This window comes from Monodon monoceros, unplaced genomic scaffold (genome assembly GCF_005190385.1).
Source record: "Monodon monoceros isolate NGI ecotype Baffin Bay Population unplaced genomic scaffold, NGI_Narwhal_1 Super_Scaffold_12, whole genome shotgun sequence".
NCBI classification, from domain to species: domain Eukaryota; kingdom Metazoa; phylum Chordata; class Mammalia; order Artiodactyla; family Monodontidae; genus Monodon; species Monodon monoceros.
Genome location: NW_021703768.1, coordinates 166,777,065 through 166,795,202, shown reverse-complemented (window position 1 = coordinate 166,795,202; position 18,138 = coordinate 166,777,065). Strand labels below are relative to the sequence as shown.

Genomic DNA, 18,138 nt, shown 5'->3' with positions numbered 1-18,138 from the left:
CGGGAGTCAAAGGTGCGGGAGACGCAAGTGCGTCTCGCAGGCATCTGTAATTCGATTCGATCCTGAGAGCCAACGGGATTCGGGGAAGAGTGGCAGAGGGTGGGACCAGGCAGGAGGCAGATCCAATAAACTGGAAAGCTTTCCTGACGTCATCAACACGCACCGGAAGCACGGCTCACACTGGTGCTTACACTGGGCTGGCTGCGAGGATGGCTGGCTTTGCGGAGCTTGGGCTGTCATCCTGGCTCGTGGAACAATGTCGGCAGCTGGGTTTGAAGCAGCCCACGCCCGTGCAGCTCGGCTGCATTCCCGCCATCCTGGAAGGTGAGTATGGCTAGGCCTCTTCTCCAGGAGGCGTCCCCGCTTCTGTCACCTCACTTTGCCTTCTCGCAGCTTTTGCCCACGCCGGCCCCGTGAGGCGAAGGGCAGTCTTGGCCCTTACGGGCGATCCTGGGTTCCGGAGGCAGACTAGGCAGCGTCGGCGTTTAGGGTGTACGGCTGACTCGCTGTGTGTCCGCACCCAAGTGATGTAATCTCTGAAACTTTTATAGCCTCAGAGCACTGGGAGGGTTTGATGAAAAACTAATAGTCTTGGGAAAATTCGGTAGAGCTTGGATTACTATCTCCATTTTACAAATGGAAACTGAGGTTGTCAAGATTACTGGTAAATCCACGGCTCTGGTCCCTAGACTGCTCTTCTCCCCACTCCTCTGGTCCAACCCAGTTTTGCCATTAAAGGGACGCCTTCAGGAAGCCTAGGATGTGACAAATTGAGGCATTAAATAAACAAGGATGAAGGAGTCAGTAGGGAGCGTAGGATGCAGATTGGGGGGAGGACATTCTGGGTTTCCCAAGCCCTGATACCCCGGAAGGAGTCAAAACGAGGTCGTGGTTAGTAGCAGGTATCTCAGGTCAGATGGATGTGGGTTCCAGTCCAGCCTGATACTCACTGTCTGTGTATCCTGGGAAAATCTTTGAGACTTTGTTTCTCCTTATGTTAAATGGGGATTATAATGGCTTCGCCCTTCTAAAATGTGTCCGTTGCTCTAAATGGAAAGTTGTCAGAATGCCTGGAATGGGAAGGGCACAGGCCAGTACTGAGCATACAGTAATTGCTCATTAAATGTTAGCTGCTGTAAACTGTGCCCGATACAACACCTGTCTACACCTGTGACACTGCTTTGCCCTCTGCCCAGGTCGGGACTGCCTGGGCTGTGCCAAGACAGGCAGTGGCAAGACAGCAGCGTTTGTCCTGCCCATCTTGCAGAAGCTGTCTGAGGATCCCTATGGCATCTTCTGCCTCGTTCTGACACCCACCAGGTGAGCGCCCCAAAGGCCTCGTGGGTGAGTTAACCAGCTGTGTTCTCTTGGGCAAGCGCCTTTACCTCTCTGAGCGCACTTTCCATGTGTGCAAGATGGGGACAGAAATTATGCCCACCTCTTAGAGGTGCTGAAGAATTAACAAGACAGTGTGTGAAAAGTTCTGAGCACAGGGCTTGACTCAGGGGCAAGCAGGAAGGCCGGGAAGTAGGGACACAGGCAGAGAAAAGGCCTGGGCGGAGCTGGGGCTGGGGGCAGAGAGGAGAGGACTTGGACACTGACCAGCCCTGAGGGAGGGGGGACTGACACTTGGGTCTCAGGCTTTGATGACTGTGGTGTTGAGGCCATTGCTGAGGACGTGGGAAGAAGAAAGGCCAGTGTGGGTAGGACTGGCAGGGAACAAGCCATGGGCTGTTTGGGGATCCAGCCTAGTGAGAGGGTAGGCGCCACAAGGGGCCTCCAACACTCAGTATCAGAACCTTTGTCCAAAGGGGACTGGGAGCCTCGGAGGGTGTGTGAACAGGAGAGGTCCAGGCAGGAGGCCGTAGGGTGGAGATGGGAATGAGAGGCAAGCACAAAACCGCTATCTGACCCAGGCTGGCCCTTTCATGCCCACAGGGAGCTGGCCTACCAGATCGCAGAGCAGTTCCGGGTCCTGGGGAAGCCTCTGGGCTTGAAAGACTGCATCGTTGTCGGCGGCATGGGTATGGGGGGCCCAGGGAGGCTCTGGGCATGGACCCTCTGCAGCCTCAGACCATCCACCCAGCCCCACCTCTCGCCCTCCACCCACAGACATGGTGGCCCAGGCCTTGGAGCTCTCCCGGAAACCACATGTGGTCATCGCCACACCAGGGCGCCTGGCTGACCACCTCCGCAGCTCCAATACCTTCAGCATAAAGAAGATTCGCTTCCTGGTAAGTCAGCCTGGGGCCCTGATACATCCCTGTGGGAAATGTGTGTCCCACAGGCCATCCAGTACCACGTTGGGAGTGGTGATAAGAACAGCTCAGGAACCAACAAAAGGGGTTCTAACCAACTAATACATCCTCAGTATTAGTAAAGATAGTTGGGGGCTGGGCCTCTCTGAGGAGGTGACATTGGAGCTGAGATGGGTGAGGGAGAAGGCCTCCAAGACCTAGAGGGAGAGTGCTCTAGGGCCCACATCTTAGACCAGGAAGGAGGCACATGGGGAAGGTGGGTCGAGCCCAGGCATGTAGTCAGGACTCGGACAGCACCCTCACCCCAGATCCCTACCTCCTGCTGCCGGCACTACAGGTGATGGATGAGGCGGACCGGCTGTTGGAGCAGGGCTGCACTGACTTCACCGTGGACTTGGAGGCCATCCTGGCGGCTGTGCCGGCCCGCAGGCAGACGCTGCTCTTCAGTGCCACGCTGACCGACACGCTGAGGGAGCTGCAGGGCCTGGCCACCAACCAGCCCTTCTTCTGGGAGGCTCAGGCCCCGTGAGTCCATAGCCACGCTCCTGGGGGAGCAGGGCAGGCGGGAATCCAAGTGGGGGTCACACGCAACAGAGGTTACTACCCATGGGCAGGGTGGGCTATTGGCCTCATTCAACAGAAGGGGAAACAGGCCCGCCTGTCCCCAGTGTGCGTACAGTAGAACAGCTGGACCAGCGCTACCTGCTAGTGCCTGAGAAGGTCAAGGATGCCTACCTGGTCCACCTGATCCAGAACTTCCAGGACGAGCACGAGGACTGGTCCATCATCATCTTCACCAACACATGCAAGTGAGTGTGGGCAGGCCTGCCCCTCCCGTCCCCGGGCGCCCTCCCATAGCCCCTCACGGAGGCCTGAGAGGTGGCCCAAGGCTGGAGGTATGAGGCATACACGTGGTCTCGGCGCTCCGGGGCCTCTGCTCAGACCAGCAGTTTCGGAGGATGCACTCAAGGGGGCTCAGAGAGGTCAAGCAGTTTGCCAAGGTCACCCCTCCTGAAGGCAGAGCCAGGATTTGGGGTTCCTCAGACCTGCCTTTAACCGGAAGGGCTGAGGGCCTCAGGCTCTCTCCAGGAGACCCCTGCAACAGCTCAGAAGGCCCTGGAGGAGCCTATTCGCTGTGGTCTCAGGATATCAATGAGGCCCAGCACATCAGCACCAACACCTGGGGCTGTCCTCTCCGCAGACCCAGGGATTTCAGAATCCTTTGAGGTGTTTAGGGAGAGCGTCAAGGAGCTGTAGAGTAGCCTAGCCTGAGCCAGCGTAGAAGGGCAGTCCACAGCACATGGAGGAGACCTCCTGACTGCTGCCCCCCAAGAATTTCTTGGCCACCAGAAGAGAAAAGTCTGGGTGTAGGGCCCACTCTTGTTGGCCTCGGCCAGGGAAGGGGTCAGTGGGCAGGACACTGCACCCCGGCTTCTCCTTCCCCAGCTGTGCAGGGACACCTACTTGGGGACTCGGGGGGTGGGAGGGCCAGGAGCGCCTTTCCAGGACCCTAGCGCTAGATGGGCTGACAGCACATCCTTCCTGCCAGGACCTGTCAGATTCTGTGCATGATGCTGCGCAAATTCAACTTCCCCACCGTGGCTCTGCATTCCATGATGAAACAGGTGAGGCATTGGGCGGCCCCACAGATCCCCTCACCCGCCAGCCTTGCCCTGGGGACTTCTCCCAGCCTCAGGGCTTTTGCCCAGGCCCTTTTCTCTGCCTGGAACACTCTTCCTGCCACCTGTCTGCCCCAGTCTGGCCTCCTCAAGGTCATCTCCCTCACTGGACTGTGAGCCACTTGAGGGCGGAGACTGTCCTGGCCTCTGCCCTGTCCCCAGGCCTCACACAGTAAGCGCTCAAACGTTTGTTGAGATGCTACCTCACACCCCGCCCTCCACCCCCAATTCTTTCCCCAATCCGGCACAGAAAGAACGCTTTGCCGCCCTGTCCAAGTTCAAGTCCAGCATCTACCGGATCCTGATCGCGACAGATGTGGCCTCCCGGTGAGCAGCTCCAGGGTACCCCCTTCCCCATGACGCCCCCCGCAAAAGGGCCAGAGGGAGGGACTGGCTTCAGGCATGGGTCAGGCAGCCTCAGCTTCACTGCTGAACGACCTTGGGTGAGTCCCAACCTCAGTTTCCCCACATGGACAGAGGTGCTGACCGACCTCTCTCTCCAGGGGCCTGGACATTCCCACGGTACAGGTGGTCATCAACCACAACACCCCCGGGCTCCCAAAGATCTACATCCACCGAGTCGGCCGGACAGCCCGTGCAGGTGAGCATACAGGGTGGGGCAGCCTTTGGCACCCGCCCCTCCTGCCTGCCCACACCACGAGGAGCCAGAGTCAAAAGCTGGTGGGACACAGGAGGGCTACAGGCCACAGGTGAAAGACACTAGAGGATGCACTTGCAAGTTGGGGGAATCGGCCTTTCAAAACCGTAGGTGGGGATGCTCTGTCTTCTCACCCCCAGCAGCACTAACAGTGACACGTGCTGTCCCCTGGGGACACGGCACACACTGGCCCCATCCCCACCACTCCCTGTTGCCTCACCCCAGGCCCCTTTACCCGTCAGGGCTGCCAATCCATGCCCAGCAGCAAATAGGTGTACGAGTCCTGGTGGGTATGACGCTGCCCTGTGGGATTTGGCGTCCAAGTTCAACCGCTCGCTGTGACTCTGGCTAGGAGCCAAGGAGGCATCCTTGTGTCTGCTCCCCAGCCCCACCCAGGAAGGGCACGGAGTCCAGGAGATTTTCTCACACCTGGAGTGGGCAGAGATACGGTTTCTGGGGCCAGACTGGGCCTGGCCCTTCTCTCCTGCCCTGTGGCCTCAGGAAGGTCACATCAGCTCTCTGGGCCCCCACTGCCTAATCCAACAATGGGTAATAAGAAGGTGACACCTGTTCGGGGCTGCTCCGAGGGCCATGGGCCTGGCCAGCTGCCAGTGCTGTTCAAGCACTAGTCACTGTCACAGGAACGGGGAATGGAGAAAGTGGTGTGCGGAGATCTGAGCTGAAGCCTGTCTGGGCTTATTGCTGACAGAACTTGGCCTGGGCTCCCTGGCGGCCACACCGAAATGCGAAATCAGCCACATCACCTGTATAAGGCCAAGCTGGCAGGAGAGCTGCCTCTCCCTGGAGTCCTGCAGCTCCCCTGGGACAGAACTGCCTACTACGCAGAGGTCAGGCAGGGGGTTGAGCCCTGACGCCCTGAGCGTCGTTCATTTCCACTCACTCACCCACCGAGCTCCTGTACTGTTCCCCTTGATTGAGAGGAGCCCTGAGCCGCCTGCTGGTCAGGACCTGCTTCTGTTGGCCCTTTGTCTTGGCCTCCAGCACACAGCCTGGGTGTGTCCCCACAGGGCGTCAGGGACAGGCCATCACGCTGGTGACGCAGTATGACATCCACCTGGTACACGCCATCGAGGAGCAGATCAGTGAGTGGAGGGGCAGAGGAGGAGAGGGGAGGGGAGGCGGGTGCTTCTGGGTGAGATGCCACTCAACCCTATCAGACACCCGCTAGCCTGCTCACATGAGCAGGCTTAAACTGCGCTTTCCTTCTTATGCAACCCTCAAAGAAGTTTCTTTTGCCCAGTTGTTGAAACAAGCTCTGCAATGGCCTTCAGCAGCTGAAAGCCACATCTGGTGGGAAGGGACTTTGGTGGTTTCTCAGACCAGAGTGTGTGGGTGGTCCCTGTGGATGAGTCAGAAGCCCCAGGGCTTGGGCCTGGGCATGTTTGAAAAACCCCCTTGGGTGGCTTAATGTGTAGCCAAGACCGAGAACCTCTGGGGCACCTCCAGTCACTGCACAGACTGTCCTAAGATTCAGAAATGTCTTGACTTTAAAGGACACTGTTTCCAGGAAAAAAAAAAAATCCGTAGTCAAATTCATAGTATTGCTAACAACAAAAAAAAAGAGCAGTCTATACCTTCCTTGGCTCTGAAGTCTTAGATCTTGCCCACCTGATCCTTATCTGCTACGGCCCTGGATGGCCTTGCATGCCCTGCCACACGGGGAACTCACTACACGGTTGAAATCCCTCTCCATGTCGTGCCTGCCCCCCTGTGACCCTGCTGTCCCCACAGAGAAGAAGCTGGAGGAGTTCTCGGTGGAGGAACCTGAGGTGCTACAGATCCTCACACAGGTCAACGTGGTGCGGAGGGAGTGTGAGATTGTGAGTGTTGGGGAAGGGGCTGGTCCTCGGGGCCCAGGGTGCTTCCTGCAAGATGGTGACCCCCAAGACGGCCTCTCCCTCCCCCCGCCCTGCAGAAACTGGAGGCAGCCAACTTTGATGAAAAGAAAGAGATTAATAAGCGGAAGCAGATGATCCTGGAGGGGAAGGTGAGGGCTGAGCCGGTGGTGGAGTGGGCGTGGGGCACGAGCTTCCCCGCGGGTGATCAGCTTAGCCACCTTCCGGTCCTCCCCATGCCAGGATCCCGACCTGGAGGCCAAGCGCAAGGCCGAGCTGGCCAAAATCAAGCAGAAGAACCGGCGCTTCAAGGAGAAAGTGGAGCAGGCACTGCAGCGGCAGAAGGCCAGCGGGGCTGGCCGCAGGGGGTGTCCATCCAGGGCCCAGCCTGAGGCCTGCTTGTCCCCAGCACCCGCTCAGGGCCCGGCCTGAGTTCCACACGGCCCCCGTCTGCCCAGCCCGGGACGCCTTCATCCAGCTGAAGGTTGGAGGGTCCTCCCCCTCAGGATAATCTCTCCTCCTAGTCTGCCCAGTCCCCCTCAGTGGAGCCCACGGACACCCACGTGCAGTGCGCAGCCCTCCACCCCACCCTGCAGCCCCTGGTGGCCCCTCCTCAGAACCTTGGCCAAGAGGCAGGCTGCAGAGGAGGAAAGAAAGCTATGAGGTTGGGCCCAAGTCCACGTACAGTGACCCCAGCCCAGGGTCACCCTGGGGGTGCCGTGGGGCCCCAGAGCGAAGGTGTGTCGCTTGCAGGAGATGCTCAATAAATGAGTCTTTTGACTTCCCCAGTCTGACTCTCGGGGAGCAGGGGCAGAGGGAGGAGGGTATGACTGCCTATACTTCTCAAGTCTCCCAGAACACCACTTACCACCCCCCCCACCCCCCAGGTCTCCTTTCCTGTGGGGCCAGGCCCAAAGCTTTGAACTGCAGTGCTGACCATTCCAGCCGAGTGACCTTGGGTTGGTGAAGCCCCTTATATGGGCCTTGGTTTCTTCATCTGGAAAATGGGCATAGCAGCTGCTCTTCTCTGCAAATGCAGATGTTTTGGTGAGATCCCTCCCATGCCCAGTGAACACAGCCATGGGCTAGGACCTTCCCCTCCTGCCCACCTGCTTGTATTTGGGGTTTGTGGCCAAAGTGAAGTGGTGGGAGGAGTCCTTAACCAGGGTCCACCTTAGTCCAAGCTGGTCCAGACAACATGGGCAGAGCCCAAGAAGATGGGGCAGCAGAGCCATGTGGCCTGGGCATGCCCCTGAGGCTTTCTGAGCCTCCCTCTCATCTCTGAGTGGCTTACCAAACCCTACACAGACCGAGGGCAGCGGGTCCAGTGACGGCGACCAGGTACCTAGCTACTCACACACCACACACACAGCCACGCTTAGAAATGTAATTTGGGCACCAGCACATGCCCTGGGGAGTCTAGAAATTCTACACGATGAAGAGCTCAAAAACAGCCCGTGAGCTGTGAACAGCCAGGGCCGGCTGGAGTACTGTGGACAGGCCCTCCCCAGGCTGAGTCGGGCCCCAGTCCCTGCCGGGGGAATGGCCCACTGTGCCGCCTGCGGCCTGGCCCGTGCCCCAGGCGGGAATCGTTCATGTAAAACTAGCTCCCGCAGGCCCCTGCTCCCACGTAGACCCAGAGGCCGGACTCAGGGCGTGCCCTCGGCCAGGCGGGCCAGGCCCTCCCGCAGCTCGCTCAGCTCAAACAGCCTGACGTCCAGCAGCTGCGCGGCCCGGCCCACCTCGGCCCGTGCCCGCTCCCGCTCTACCCGTGCCTCCTCCAGGCTGCGCTCCGTTGCCCGCAGCTGGTGCTCCAGCTCCGCGTTTCGGGTCTCCAGTTCCTGCAGGGAGAGGGCAAGCAGGGTTGGGGGCCCCAGCAAGTCTCAAGGGTCCAGCATCTGAATGCTATCCCCACAGCCTCCACTCTGGGCCAAGCCCTCTCTGTCTCCTGGCCTCCTCCCTGCCACCTCTACCCAAGACACTCCCTGGTCCCCTGATTGGAACATCACTGAAATGACCACATTCCTCTTCTGCTCAAGACCCCTCATCACCCATCATGCTGGGAATGAAATCCATAACCCTCCTCGCTCATTCCAACCCAGGCTTGCTGGCTTCCTTGTGGTTCCTTGAACATACTTTCTCCCCACCTCAGGGCCTTTGCATATGCTGTGCACTCTGCCCAGGAAACAACAGGGAGCATTCCCCCAACCTCTCTCTTTGGGGGCACCAGCTCCTTTAACTTCTCCCTCCTGCTGGACTCACAGGACATGCTTGAAGGTTTCTCATATAAAGTCTACAGTGAGGGCCAGGCCAGCACACCTGGCTACAAATGCAAGCTCCTGACCTCAGGCTGGGAATGTGTGAGGATTTGATGGGGTCAAGAATGAAGATTCAACAGAGACTCAAAAACTGCTTGTTGAATGAACGGAAGGAGATGAAACATTGTACTAATAACCATGTTTTATAAACCACCCACTGATTCAGTCCTTCCATGCACCTGGTCATCCAAATCCTTCACAACCTTAGATGTCTTCCTACTCCATTTATGAAGAAACTGAAACTCAGGGAGGCACATAGCTGCCCAGAACCCACTAGGTAGGGAAGATGCCAGGTCTGTCCTATATCAGAGGCTGGCTGCCTTGGGTGGTCACCCCACCCCGCCTCACAGCAACCGCACACACCTGCACCTTCTGCTGTGTCTCCTCACGCTCGGCGCTGTCTGGGGCCTCACGGGGACCACCACTCTGGCTCTTCAGCGTCTGGATCTCCTAATGGAGAAGTTCCCAGAATCCATTCTGAGAGTCCTGGCTCCCCCATGGGAGATCAGGGAAGGCAGGGCCCAAGGAAACACAAACGCATACAGACACGCTCACACACCTGGTCCTTAGTTTGCACTAGTGCCTCCAGCTGCTCCAGCGACTGGCCCGGTCCCTCCTTCTCACTGACTGCGGGTGGCTCGGCGGTGGCAGCCTGGGCCTCCAGCTCAGCCACCTGTGCAGACAGGAAGGTCAGCCCCTGACGCCCCAGCCTGTACTCTCCTGATCCCTGGGGAATATGCCTGACCAGCCAAGCCCATGACTGGGCACTAACCCCTTCTGGTTGGGGCCACCACCCCGCCTCTGGCAGGTAGGTCTTTAGGGTCTGACAACCCTCTGAGGCTGACATTATTTCAGACCCATACTACAGAACAAGAAACTAAGGCTCAGGGAAGTGATTTGCCAAGATCACATAGCCAGCCAGGGAACCCAGGACAGATAGGAGGCCGGGGCTTCACAATGGTCCGGGCCACTTGGGGTCTCTGGGAGGGAGGGGCTTCCTCACCCGCTGTCGCAGCCTCTCGGCCTCTGCGCGCTGGGCCTCCAGCTGCTGCCTCCACTGGGCGGCGGCGGCGTTGGCCTCTCGCAGGGCGCCCGCCAACTTGTTGTTACTGTCCTGAAGCGCGAAGAACTCGGCCTCCCACTGCACCTCGCCCACCGAGCTGCGGGGACGCTGGAGTCGGCAGAGGGCAGGGCGGGGCCTCACTAGGCCTGAGGCAGGGTGAGGGAGGTGCTGGGCTGGGGGCGGGGTTATGGCTGGGGCCAAGGTACCTCGGGACTAGGGGGTGGGGACGTCCCGGGGAGGCGGAGTCTTGCCGGGGGTGGGGTCAAAGTAGGCGCTTTGGTGTCAGTTCGCTGAGACACAGTCGGAAGGCCAAGCAGGATCAGCCCAGGGGATGTGGACAGAACAAAGTGGGTGGGGAGGCACCCGTGGGTTTAGAATTAGCCGGGGGAGATGTGGACAGGCCAGGGTTAGCCCCGAGTAATGGATGAGGCAGGAGCGGGGTCGGCTCTGGAAGGGGCATAATCTGGGTGTCTCCTCTCCTACCACAGGCCTTGGGTCCAGTGTCAGATCCCGCCGCTTGAACAAGTCCCTACAGTTTCTGAGAACTTCCTCTCCCCTCTTCCCCAACCCTTCGTCCTGCCACGCCCCTGTGCCCCGCCCTACCCCCTCACCCCTCGGACAGCATCTTTCTGAGCCGCTCGCGCTCAGCGGGGCCGGGAGCGTCCGCGCTCTGGCTGCGGAATAGCTTCTCGTCGCCGGGGCCGTTGGAGCTGACGAGGGGGCTCGGGGGCACCTAAGAGCATGGGCAGAAGTGAGGGCACAGTGAGGCATGATGCTACGTGGGTCGTGACTGAGGGCAGGAGGTCCTTCCCAGCACTGGGATCTGACTGCTCCTTTCCCCTCCTCACCCACCACCAATGGCTCCCGATGGCCCCTTTCTGGGCCCTGCCCCCCACCTTGCCTGCTGGGCTGTCGCCAACCCCCAGGAGCAAACCTGATGCAGGCTAGCCTAAACCCCGGGAGATACTCATAACCTGCAAAGCGGGGAGCAATCTGAAACCTCCATGCTGTTCCCTCAGAGCAATGACCTTCCCTGGGGCCAAATTTCAACATCCATTTAAAATTCCTACAGGAAACGCACTCCATCAGGCTAAATTCATTATGAATCCACCTGCTGCCTGGACCAACCTACTTTTTCATCTCCTTAATCCCTGTGCCCAGCCCTGGGCCTGGCACACAGTATGTGGTCAATAAATGATGCTGAGGGACTTCCCTGGTGGTCCAGCGGGTGGGACTCCGTGCTCCCAATGCAGGGGGCCTGGGTTTGATCCCTGGTCAGGGAATAGATCCTGCATGCGTGCCACAACTGAGAGTCTGCATGCCGCAACTAAGAAGCCCGCATGCCGCAACAAAGATCCCACGAGCCGCAACTAAGACCCGGTGCCGCCAAAATACATAAGTAAAATAAATAATAAATATTTAAACTAAATAAATAAATGATACGAATAAGTTAGTGGGGGAAAACACCCAGGGACAGTTTTTTACTCTGCCGCTCTACTTAGCCATTTCAACTTCCACATTTCAACTCTGCCCTGTGAGTTGGTTTTCTGGCCTTCCTTGATCTAACATTTGGACAGCCTATGACACGCTCCCATGGCACCCACAGCCCTCTTCCATGGTCCTTGCCATGGATCTAGTTTTACATCATCTGTGAGCATTTGGTCCTGGGAACCGGCACAGCACCTAGACCCCCCCAATATCAGTTGAGCTCCTGGCACGCATGGGACAGGGAGTGCTGACCTGGTGGGCAGTGAGCCCCAGGGCTGGACTGGTGAGCTCTCCCCCATCCTGAGATTTCTCCCGTGCCAGCCTCGCTGCTTCCTTCACTTCCTGGAACTTCTCAGCGAACTGAGGAATGGGGGGCAGGAACAGACAGTCAACAAACCCCCAGCCCCCTCTCCCAGGGTCCCACCACATTAGCTCCACCCAGTAGCACCTCTGTCACTTTGGAAGGAACTTTAGAATTGAGTGCATCCCCTCCTCTCATGAACTGGAAGAGTGGGAAGTAGGCTTGGAAAACGACGCCCAATGAGCAGAGTGGGTATCAGGATGGGGGGGGGATGTTCATGGAGGTATATCACATTGAGCCACCTTGAGAAAGGGGCCCCCTTTCCCTCTCAGTCAGGCTTATTTCAGCAAGGAGAGCCTCAGGTGGGTGCTAATCTGTCTTTCATTTCCAGCTAGGGTAGGATACACTTTTTTTGTTTTTCATTTTAAAATAAATTTCCTCAGCTTGAAAGTCATTTTTTAAAGAAACATATTTACAGACATACAGCCACTTGATTTGTGCAAAGGGGCCAGTGCAATTCATTGGGGGTTGGGAGGGGTAGATGTTTTTTTCAAAAAATGGCCCAAGAGCAACTGAATACTCATGTGGGAAAAAAACACTCCTACTTTAAACCTCCGGTAGAAATTAATTCAATGATCTAAATTTGAAAGGAAAACTAATGCTTCTAGAAGAAAAGCAAAGAAAAGCATCATGAACTCAACAGGATCCAGAGAGCACGAACCATACAGGGAAACAATGGATAAGACAATACTGAACTCTAGAAACAGCAGAGGGTGGAGGAAGGCGATAAAGAAGGTAATGCCAGCGGTGCGGGGAAGCACCCAGCCCATCCTAGGCACCCAGAGAGGGGCAGGGTGTGTCCGAAATCAGAGCAGGTGGCCAACAGAGCTGGAATGTGAACCAGAAAATTGGGAAGGAGCTACTGGCTTGTCCAATTCTGTAGGCCCATTCTGCAGCTGGGAAGATGGAGGCCCAGCATCTGTCCAGGGTCCCCCAGTGCACCCAAGAGAAGCCCCAGCCCCAGCCCCATTCCTCCCACCATGTATCCCTGCAGGCCCACCTGAGTCAGATGTTGCTCAGAAGCAAAGCCAAGGCCATAGACGGTGTTGGCGCGACTGTCTGCCCACTGCCCGAACTTCTGGGACGTTTTGGTAAATGTCATGTTGGGGGTGACAGTGCTGTTGATGATGGCCTGGGGAAGGCGGTGGGGAGAAAAGTTCCCGGGTGATGGGACTGGTAATAATGAATGTGAAACCCCCAGGGATATAGCTTTGTATTAGCACCTCAGATGGCCTTGGTCTGAGCCATTTCAGGAGGAAGACTGAGACCCAGAAAGACTCAGGGTACTCCCCCGGCCCCCAAGGCACACAGCAAGGAAGTGACTGAACCAGGCTTGTCCCTAGGATCCTTGGCACCTGCCACCCCACCCAAGCCCCACCAGGACCTTGGCACCCCCAAGGCTGATGATTCGGTAGGCATTGCGGGTGGCATCGTAAAAGTAGGAGACAGTGAGTGCGTGTTTGCCCGCAGGGATCCAGTTCCGCTTGGTGGCCGGGTCGATCTGGAACACGTGCGCCCGTGTGCTGAAGATGGGCTGCTCCCTGCATAGGGAGAGGGTGTTCAGCGGGGGCCAGGCACCGGCCCCCCAGGGGACTCAAGGCCAAGCTTTGGTAGAAGCAGGGGCTCACCTGGCTGTGGACATTGGTCAGGCTTGTCTGGGTGGGCTCCAAGGGACAGCCAGGGGGATGGTAGGAACAGCTGGCTTGGCCTCTGGGGGGACAAAAGGTTTGTGAGTGTCTCCCCAGACCAAGCTGTGGGAGGCCAAGCATGTCCAGCCCCAGGACCCACTTCCAAGTACACCATTCATAGAACTTCAATCCAAAAGTGAGGGAATCACTCAGCAAAAAGATCCCAACTCTCTCCATTGGGAGGAAACTCTTGCAACACCCTGGGCAGGAGACGGCCTCTGATAGGAGCCAGGTGGCATCTAACAGCCCAGCATATACCTCACATCTTCCTGGTTACTGGACCCCCAGTGAAGTCTTCTCAATCTCTGGGCTGGGTGGAGGAGGCCAAGGTGGCCAACTCCTGTTCAGTATTTCCTGACACTTTCGTCCATCACTTCTCAAAGCAGGGCCTCCATCAAAAAGTGGGGCATTGACAGGTGCCTACTGGGAGACCGGTCCCCCACTGGACCCACAAAGAGACCCCTCAGCTTCCACTGTAGGGCAGAGGCACACCTTGGAGTCAAAGTCCAAATCCCCAGGGAGCCTCAAGCCTAGTTAAAAGTCAAGATGTAGCTGAACAGGTCTACCATGGTGCCCACCCATCACCACTCAATCCCAGTACCATGGGGCTGGGCGGGATCCAGGTCCACGAAAGACCTGGGGGAGGGGGGGAGGCAAACTAAGGGAAGGGAGGCCTGGACTCGGTAGCCTCCGTGGTTAGAGGGGGGAATGCCCCCCCCCCACTCTGTCCTGGGCAGCTTCTGTCCCGGTCACAGGGTCTGAAACCGGAGCCCCCGGGTGGGGGAGGGGCAGAGACTTTGGCCGGGCTTGGGGGTGAGTCCCGGGTCGAGCCAGGGTTCCGGGGCGCAGGGATCCTAGAAACTCAGGCCCCTCCTGCCTGGACGTTCCTGCAGCGGATGTTCCTGCAGCGACTTGCGGCATTGGGAAAAGTTACTCACCAAGAGTCATGCGCCTCGGACGCTGCCGGCCGCGGGGCTCCAAAGGGGAGCCCGACTCCGCCCGGTGTCCGGGATCCACAATCGCGTGCGGGGGCGAAGCCCCACCCCAGGAGCCCCAGTCCAGGGGATCTGATATTCAGTCGGGATCGAGTTCCCAGGGTCAGGACCAGGGTGCCCTATGCGCGCCCCAACTTCGGGAAGTGCCGCCCCCGACCCTGGAACTTCCAGGATCCCTGCGACGCCCCGCCCCACTCCGGGTCCAGAACTTCGGGGACACGTTATCTACCTCCTGCAACCGCAGGTCCAGAGCTTAGGGGATCCTGCGCGCTGTTCCTGACTCCTGAACTTCGGGGACGCCCCTGCCACCCTTCCATCCCCGGGTCCTTAATTTCGGGGTTCCCTCGCGTCGCCCCTCCACCCCAGGTCCGAAACGTCGGAGACATCTTCACAGCCTCCTCCAATGACGGGTCCGGAACTTCGGGAACCGCTCGCACTGTCCCCTCCCCGACCCCGACTCCGGAACTTCGGGGTCCCCGCGCCCTCTCAAGCCCTGGAACTTCGGGGCTCCCCCAGCTGCCCCCAGCCTCCGTATCCGGAACTTCGGGACTCCCAGCGCCCTCTCCCCGGCCCTGGAACTTCGGGGCCCCCCGCGCTCCCAGCGCTGGCTCAGCTGGCCGGGCTCACCCTGCCGGCTCTGCACCCCGCAAGTGTCCGGGCGCTAGGCGGGTGCGGTCCCGCGGCGCCGAGTCCCCGCAGACGGGCGCCCCGCTCACTCGCTGGCTCCGGGGCCCGCGCCCTCCACGCCGCCCTCCGCGCCGCCCTCCGCACCGCCCGCGCCTTTGTCTGCGCCGTCGCCGCCGCCGCCCGCGCCGTCTCCGGTCCCATCGCGGCGAGTCCCGACGCGGCCGCCGCCCGCCCCGCCTCCCCGGGCCGCCGAGGCCGCACCGCAGCACCCCCTGCCGGCGGCAGGTGGGGGGAGAGGGAGAAGGAGGGGCGCGAGCAGGGAGGAAGCGGGGAGGATTGGGGAAGAGAGGTTAAGAAGGGGGCGGAAGCGGACAGGGAATAGGGCGGAGACAGAGATCCAGACCTAGAGACAGAGAGATGGAGGAGAGAGGCAGAGACACAGGAGAGAGACAGACAGACCTGGGTGGACAGAGGAGAATGTGGCCTCATCCTCGCTTCAAGGGGGGCCCTGACCCTCGGGGCCTCTGCTGCTTTTGCCCGTGATGGGGAATCAGGTTCCTCTTCACCCGATGGGAGTCCAGGGGCAGGGCACATCTGCTGCCTTGGTGGGCCCAGGCGCATGCACACAGTAGCTTCTCAATGGCTGTATCCAGAAAATGAAAGAGACCTCAGCAGAGAGGGGGCTGGTAGATGAGAGAGAGGCAAACAGTAGGCACTTAATGGGGCTTGATCCCAGGTCCCCTGCTCAGAATCCTTCCTGCCTGCTCTCCCACCTCACCCGGATCCCCAGGTTGGGACTTCTGTCAACCTCGGGGCTTCTGTGCCCCCTAAAACAACTGTAACAATGCCGATGAGGTTGGATTAGGATTATCGTTGCTATGTCATAGGGTCCCCAAATCCAGGTGGAGGGAATGTCAGTGTCCACTTGCCACCAAATGGGTGAATTGCCTGGAGGTCCACAGGCCCAGGTTTGCCACCTCTGGTCAGAGGGAGTCCACCCCCTGCCTACACTTGCTGGGAGAGGGTCCTTTTAGAGCCAAGCCAGGATCTCCTCCGACCCTGCCTGTGGAGCCCGCTTTTCAGTCCTGCATCTGCCCTTTCTCTGGAGACACACAGTGTCTCCAAAGTCACAGAGTGCCATCGGGTTCATGGGCAGAGGCACCGGGGCTCCTCAGAACCAAGCCCTGCACTTCCCTGAAGCTCTGACTCACATGCCAGGTTTTTGCTTTTCCTCTCCTCACCTCCTTTCCCTGTTCTTGTCTGTCTGTTTCCGCCAACAAGAATCGCACATCTGAGCTGGTAGCTTCCTTCAAATTACCTTTAGGCGAATCCCAGGTCATGTCATTTCCGGAGACTTACTCCCAGGCCAAGATCTGAGTTTTCCTCCCTCCAGGCCTTTGCCCAAGCTGTTTCTTCTACCTAGAATGCCCTTCCCAAAGGCATATATTCTGTTTTGTCCTTCCAGGCTCAGCTCCACTGCCCCCTCGCCTCCTGGAAGCTTCTCTAACTATCCTGGGTTCGGAAGGGATATCACCCGCCCCTGTTCCACCACCCCATCCCTTTCTGTGGGATCCCTGATCTATTTATTTGTTCGATTGTGGCCAGAGCTGGCCCATCCTGGAGCCCAGGCTCACTCAGCATGAGAGGTAGTATCACTGCAGCTAGGAAAACAGAGCTGCAGACTCAGTTTCCCCAGTTGCCTTTAACTTCATACGGCATCTGCATAAGCAAAGGATTTGGCTTCGCTCTCAGGCGCGAAGCCACAAAACGCTTGAACACTGTAGGGAACAAAGAAAATACCGTCTGTTCTGTGCAAAGAATGACTTTTCCTTATTACCGAAAAAAAAAAAAAGAAAATTTAAAAATTAAAATAAAAAAAACAGTAACTGGAAAGGTGCCGGCAGAGCCAAGGCTTCTGGAAGCTGCTTGGTGTGTGCTGACTGGCTGTAGAGCTGGGGCCATGTGGCTGTTCTGTGGGGGCGGCTGGGCGAGGAGCCTGGGCAGACTTTACCCCTTATGAGGGCAGGAGGCAACAGCATGAGGGAGAATGGGGTCCCCTCTCAGGTCTCCAGGAAGGACAAGGATGTGGCTGGCCTTGAGCAGCCCTGACCTGAAGTTGTCTTAATCAAGTTCAAACTGAGGGAGTGATTTTGTCGGTGTCGACCTCAGTTTTCTCACCTGGAGAATGGGCCGATGCTTACAGGGCTGTAGGTGGTGGGAGGAGGCAGGAAGGATCCAGGCAACACTAGCAGCTTCTCGCTGTCCCCTGGGTATAGATGGGTAGGGGGCTGCCCTGAGCTGCCACTACCAGCCCAGCCTGAGCCCTCTTCTGCCTGGTTCTCGGGCCTGTCTTACTGGAAATGTCCTTGAGGGGCGAACAGAGGCCACCAACCCAAGGTGGCTGACTGGTAACAACAGCTTTCTCTTGGGGCTGAGGAAGGACATGAGGGAATAAGCTTCCCGTCACAGGAGGAACCAAGCAAGAAATAGAACAGCTTTTTCGGCTCTAGGGCAGCCGCATTTACAGAGTGGCTCTTAAAGGTCAGGCTCTGGCCTCTGCCTAGTTAAATCTGACCCAACCTTTGGGCTGAAGTTATATTGTTTCTCCTCCCTGGAGGGTTCCTGTCCCACCAGAGCAGGGGAGGTCTGTCACTCTTCCCCAAAGCCACATGCCCAACCTCATGGCATGAGTCACAGTGGCCACTTAGATCTGTTTAGGTCATGATTTGGTTACTGTCTACTTCTTCCATGGCTCTGTCTCAACACCTAGAGCAAGGCCTGACTTGCAGCAGGAACTCTGTAAATGCTTCCAGAAGGAAGGGGTCCCAAGGCCCCACCTTGGTCCTTGGTGGCCTCCAGAGTCACATGAGCCAGGGAGTGAATCCCAGCCCTGCCTCCTACCAGCAGGGTGACCTTAAAGAAGTCACTTTTCTTCCCTGCACTTTAGTTTCCCCATCTATAAAATGTGCATAAGAATGGTGCTCACTTCTGAGGTTTCCTCTAAGGCTCCAACGTATCCTGGCGTGAAGAGGGTATGACCCTAGGAGTTTAATAAATGCTTGCTGTTATAAACATAGTTATTCTTGGCATGTGGTTTCGACCCTGAGCCAAGTTCTTAAGATTTTCTCTTTTAGGCTTTGAAGGGTC

General features: G+C 58.0%; 2 protein-coding genes across 4 annotated transcripts; one reads left to right on the top strand and one right to left on the bottom strand.

Annotated features, from left to right (window-relative positions):
• The first annotated feature begins 99 nt into the window (after positions 1-99).
• On the top strand, positions 100-7,276 carry DDX49 (DEAD-box helicase 49). 2 transcript variants are annotated; one of them, XM_029215647.1, is made up of 13 exons: positions 100-324; positions 1,197-1,320; positions 1,939-2,024; positions 2,113-2,234; positions 2,596-2,783; positions 2,927-3,067; positions 3,808-3,883; positions 4,188-4,264; positions 4,441-4,538; positions 5,624-5,698; positions 6,348-6,436; positions 6,532-6,603; positions 6,695-7,276. In XM_029215647.1, exons 1-13 carry the CDS (start codon positions 210-212, stop codon positions 6,881-6,883), a joined length of 1,452 nt encoding a protein of 483 aa, XP_029071480.1. In that variant the 5' UTR covers positions 100-209; the 3' UTR covers positions 6,884-7,276. The 2 variants fall into 2 exon arrangements, with proteins under 2 accessions (XP_029071480.1, XP_029071481.1); XM_029215648.1 differs by having other exon boundaries at positions 159-324; positions 1,268-1,320; positions 6,695-7,257.
• A 355-nt stretch (positions 7,277-7,631) lies between these two features.
• On the bottom strand, positions 7,632-15,175 carry HOMER3 (homer scaffold protein 3). 2 transcript variants are annotated; one of them, XM_029215639.1, is made up of 10 exons: positions 14,992-15,175; positions 13,310-13,391; positions 13,066-13,222; positions 12,682-12,813; positions 11,573-11,680; positions 10,444-10,565; positions 9,773-9,929; positions 9,329-9,442; positions 9,133-9,219; positions 7,632-8,292 (listed from the first exon to the last, which is right to left on the bottom strand). In XM_029215639.1, the coding sequence occupies exons 2-10, from the start codon at positions 13,321-13,323 to the stop codon at positions 8,101-8,103; spliced, it is 1,083 nt and encodes a 360-aa protein (XP_029071472.1). In that variant the 5' UTR covers positions 13,324-13,391; positions 14,992-15,175; the 3' UTR covers positions 7,632-8,100. The 2 variants fall into 2 exon arrangements, with proteins under 2 accessions (XP_029071472.1, XP_029071473.1); XM_029215640.1 differs by lacking the exon at positions 14,992-15,175 and adding an exon at positions 14,308-14,493.
• Positions 15,176-18,138: the final 2,963 nt, after the last annotated feature.

Excerpts from the sequence above, each read along its gene's own strand:
- DDX49 (XM_029215647.1), top strand. The coding sequence starts at position 210 with ATGGCTGGCTTTGCGGAGCTTGGGCTGTCATCCTGGCTCGTGGAACAA. Across the intron at positions 3,884-4,187 it reads TGCATTCCATGATGAAACAG|AAAGAACGCTTTGCCGCCCT; the intron begins GTGAGGCATTGG and ends AATCCGGCACAG. Across the intron at positions 6,604-6,694 it reads AGATGATCCTGGAGGGGAAG|GATCCCGACCTGGAGGCCAA; the intron begins GTGAGGGCTGAG and ends TCCCCATGCCAG.
- HOMER3 (XM_029215639.1), bottom strand. Across the intron at positions 12,814-13,065 it reads TCAGCCTTGGGGGTGCCAAG|GCCATCATCAACAGCACTGT; the intron begins GTCCTGGTGGGG and ends CGCCTTCCCCAG. Across the intron at positions 10,566-11,572 it reads TGGGGCTCACTGCCCACCAG|GTGCCCCCGAGCCCCCTCGT; the intron begins GTCAGCACTCCC and ends CCATGCTCTTAG.